The sequence below is a fragment of the Populus trichocarpa genome, chromosome 19, assembly GCF_000002775.5.
Source record: "Populus trichocarpa isolate Nisqually-1 chromosome 19, P.trichocarpa_v4.1, whole genome shotgun sequence".
NCBI lineage: Eukaryota > Viridiplantae > Streptophyta > Magnoliopsida > Malpighiales > Salicaceae > Populus > Populus trichocarpa.
The window spans coordinates 11,653,749-11,657,382 of NC_037303.2; the positions used below are offsets into that span (position 1 = coordinate 11,653,749).

The window sequence follows — 3,634 nt, forward strand, 5'->3', positions numbered from 1 at the left end:
TAAAAAGAACCCCTTCAGCTGGCCTTACATCACAGCAGAAACCAGGCTTTCCTATAAGCTATCGATCTGCCTAAATTGTCGCTTATCAGTGGGAGTGAAGAGTGATATGTCTAAATTGTTGCTTATCAGTTGGAGTGAAGAATGATATGTCTTCCGTTCAGCGACACAGTGGTTGTCCGAGGAAATCGACTGTAAAAATTTAAACTTAATCTAACAGTCGAATCTCTTATTAAAGGAAATAATTAACCAAATCTTGATTGCTTCATTGATGTTATTTCAAAAATAGGTTTCTATTAGAATAAATCCTTAAAAATATGTTAATTCTATTTTTGTTTTTTTCATTATTTTTAATTATACACCGCTCAAACTCTAAATAGCATAAAAAAATTGTCAAATTACTAAACTGAATCCAACTAATATTAAAAAAAATATTTATGCATAAAAAAAAACTCATGAAAGTTTATTTAAGTTTGAATCGTTAATTTATTTTCATGCAACATATAATTAAAAAGTACAATCCAAAATAAAAATATTCATAAATAATATAATGCTAATGATTTTAATGATTAGTATAAATAGGTTTTATCTGAAAAAAAGGATTATATTACACATAATAATTCAAAATAGCATAATATAATTGTAACCATGGTAGAAAAATACATTTTAATTTTGTAATATTAAAACTTAAATATTATATCTCATATTTGATGATTTATGATATTTTGTTTCCTCTCAAACTCTTACAAGAGTTTTCAATTTAAGATATTTACTAAATATCTATAATTAAAAAATCACACTTTAAAAAAAAAACAGATTATAAATATTTTTTAGAATTTTTAATTTTATTATATTATTAAACTAACTATTTACTTCGAATTGTTGCTATAGTCACAAAGAAGACATATGACCAAGATAGTCTCTACCGTTTAATTAAAAACATACTCAAACTTTAGAATGAAAATTCCAAAATTAATTTTTTTTCTTAATTTTTTTTATTTTCTAAATTTAAGCAATTACCCAAGAAAAAATAAAATATTTTCCTCATTTTATTGCCTTTTCATGGGCTATCATGTCCTGCGTTGTTTTGTACCTCAATAATCTTTCATTTATAAAACCAAAAGATTCATCTCCTCCCTTCATTTTCCAACAGGAAGAAACCGGGCATGGAAGCCATGCAATCCCCTTCGCTTTCTGTTCACCTCCATTGTTTCCCTCAAAATCCTCTCAACATCAATATTACCCACAGACAATTCTCCAAAATCAAATCTTCTACACAAACCCAACCAGTCCAAACCCAAAATCCCAACAAAAAACATCAACAATTCGATGAAAGAGATGCATTTCCAGCTTCGTTACCACTCCACAAGAAAAACCCACAAGCAATTTACAAAGATATTCAAAGATTTTCCAGGAAAAATCAGCTCAAAGATGCACTCATCATTATGGACTACATGGACCAACAAGGCATCCCAGTTAACCCCACTACTTTTTCTGCCCTTATAGCTGCTTGTATTCGATCGAAATCTTTAACCAAAGCCAAAGAAATACACACGCATTTACGCATAAATGGGCTTCAAAACAATGAGTTCTTGCGTACAAAACTTGTCCACATGTACACTTCCTGTGGTTCTATTGAGGATGCCAAAAGCGTGTTTGATGAGTGCACTTCTACTGCTACTGTGTATCCATGGAATGCCTTGATTAGAGGGACTGTGATATCAGGTAAAAAAAGATACGGGGACGTGCTTAGTGCTTATCAAGAAATGAGAGTAAATGGTGTTGAATTGAATGAGTATACTTTCTCCAATGTCATTAAGAGTTTTGCAGGCGCTTCGGCGCTGAAACAAGGGTTTAAGACTCATGCCATTATGATAAAGAATGGGATGATTAGTAGTGCAGTTCTTAGGACTTGTTTGATTGATATGTATTTTAAATGCGGCAAGACTAGGCTTGCGCATAACGTGTTTGAAGAATTGCTTGAAAGAGATATTGTTGCGTGGGGTGCGATGATTGCTGGGTTTGCACATAATAGGCGTCAATGGGAAGCTTTGGATTATGTTAGGTGGATGGTAAGTGAAGGGATGTATCCTAATTCTGTTATTATAACTAGTATTCTTCCGGTGATAGGAGAAGTATGGGCGAGGAGGTTAGGCCAGGAGGTTCATTGTTATGTTTTGAAGATGAAGGGTTATTCAAGGGAGTTATCGATTCAATCTGGGTTAATTGATATGTATTGCAAATGTGGGGACATGGGTTCAGGGAGGCGTGTGTTTTATGGATCGAGGGAAAGGAATGTTGTTTCTTGGACTGCTTTGATGTCTGGTTATGTGTCTAATGGGAGGCTTGAGCAGGCGTTGAGATCAGTTGTTTGGATGCAGCAAGAAGGGTGTAGGCCTGATGTGGTCACGGTTGCAACTGTAATTCCAGTTTGTGCTAAGTTGAAGACTCTGAAACATGGGAAGGAAATTCATGCTTTTTCTGTCAAGAAATTGTTCTTGCCAAATGTATCTCTCACCACTTCTCTAATAAAAATGTACTCAAAGTGTGGTGTTTTGGATTATAGCGTCAAGTTGTTTGATGGTATGGAGGCTAGGAATGTGATCGCATGGACAGCCATGATTGACTCATATGTAGAAAACGGGTGCATAAATGAAGCATTCAATGTGTTTAGGTTTATGCAGTGGTCGAAGCATAGGCCAGACTCTGTTACAATGGCAAGGATGTTGAGTATTTGCAGTAAAATTAAAACTTTGAAGTTTGGAAAAGAGATTCATGGACATATCTTGAAGAAAGATTTTGAGTCCATTCCTTTTGTTTCATCTGAGCTTGTCAAGATGTATGGGAGTTGTGGACTGGTTCATAGTGCTGAATCAGTGTTCAATGCAGTTCCTGTCAAGGGTTCAATGACATGGACGGCCATCATAGAGGCTTATGGATATAATAGCCTGTGGCAAGATGCAATCAAACTTTTTGATGAGATGAGATCCAGGAAGTTTACTCCTAATGATTTCACTTTCAAAGTGGTTCTATCAATCTGTGATGAAGCCGGATTCGCAGATGATGCTTGCAGAATCTTTGAACTAATGTCTAAGAGATATAAAGTTAAGATATCTGGAGAACACTACGCTATCATCATTGGACTTCTCAACCGTTCTGGTCGCACTAGGGCAGCTCAAAGGTTTATCGATATGAGTAATTTATTATCGTGACAAATTTACGACGCTTGTGCTAATTCTTTGCCACTTTTGTGTAATTGTGTTGAGTTGTAATTTTATGTATCATATGACATCGCAAAGGGAGATATATATATATATATATATGTACACACGCACTTCTTCTGATAATTGAAAGGGGGAATCCGTTTATACTGCTTGCTGCTTGACAAATTCTGATATTATTGAGCAGGTGACTTGTTCTTTTGCTGGTTAGGGTGACAATGGAATCTAGATATGACTGCCCTCATGACGCTTTGAAGGAAGCAAATGAAGGAGAAGGAAAGAGAAACTTTTACCAGCTGCATTGAGCAGTTTGTTCAATATCGTGATAGAGTCCTGGCTTTTAAGGCTGAAAGATAAAGGTAATTTATGCCATGGATGCTGGTAGGCTACAAATGTTTATGTTGAGGTACATGAGG

At 35.1% G+C, this 3,634-nt stretch overlaps 1 protein-coding gene across 1 annotated transcript; it reads left to right on the top strand.

Moving 5' to 3' along the window:
- Positions 1-1,072: 1,072 nt before the first annotated feature.
- On the top strand, positions 1,073-3,372 carry LOC7455263 (pentatricopeptide repeat-containing protein At1g71460, chloroplastic). Its single transcript, XM_002325482.4, has one exon. It carries the CDS (start codon positions 1,164-1,166, stop codon positions 3,207-3,209), a length of 2,046 nt encoding a protein of 681 aa, XP_002325518.4. The 5' UTR covers positions 1,073-1,163; the 3' UTR covers positions 3,210-3,372.
- Positions 3,373-3,634: the final 262 nt, after the last annotated feature.

Coding starts and splice junctions, on each gene's coding strand:
- LOC7455263 (XM_002325482.4), top strand. CDS start 1,164: ATGGAAGCCATGCAATCCCCTTCGCTTTCTGTTCACCTCCATTGTTTC.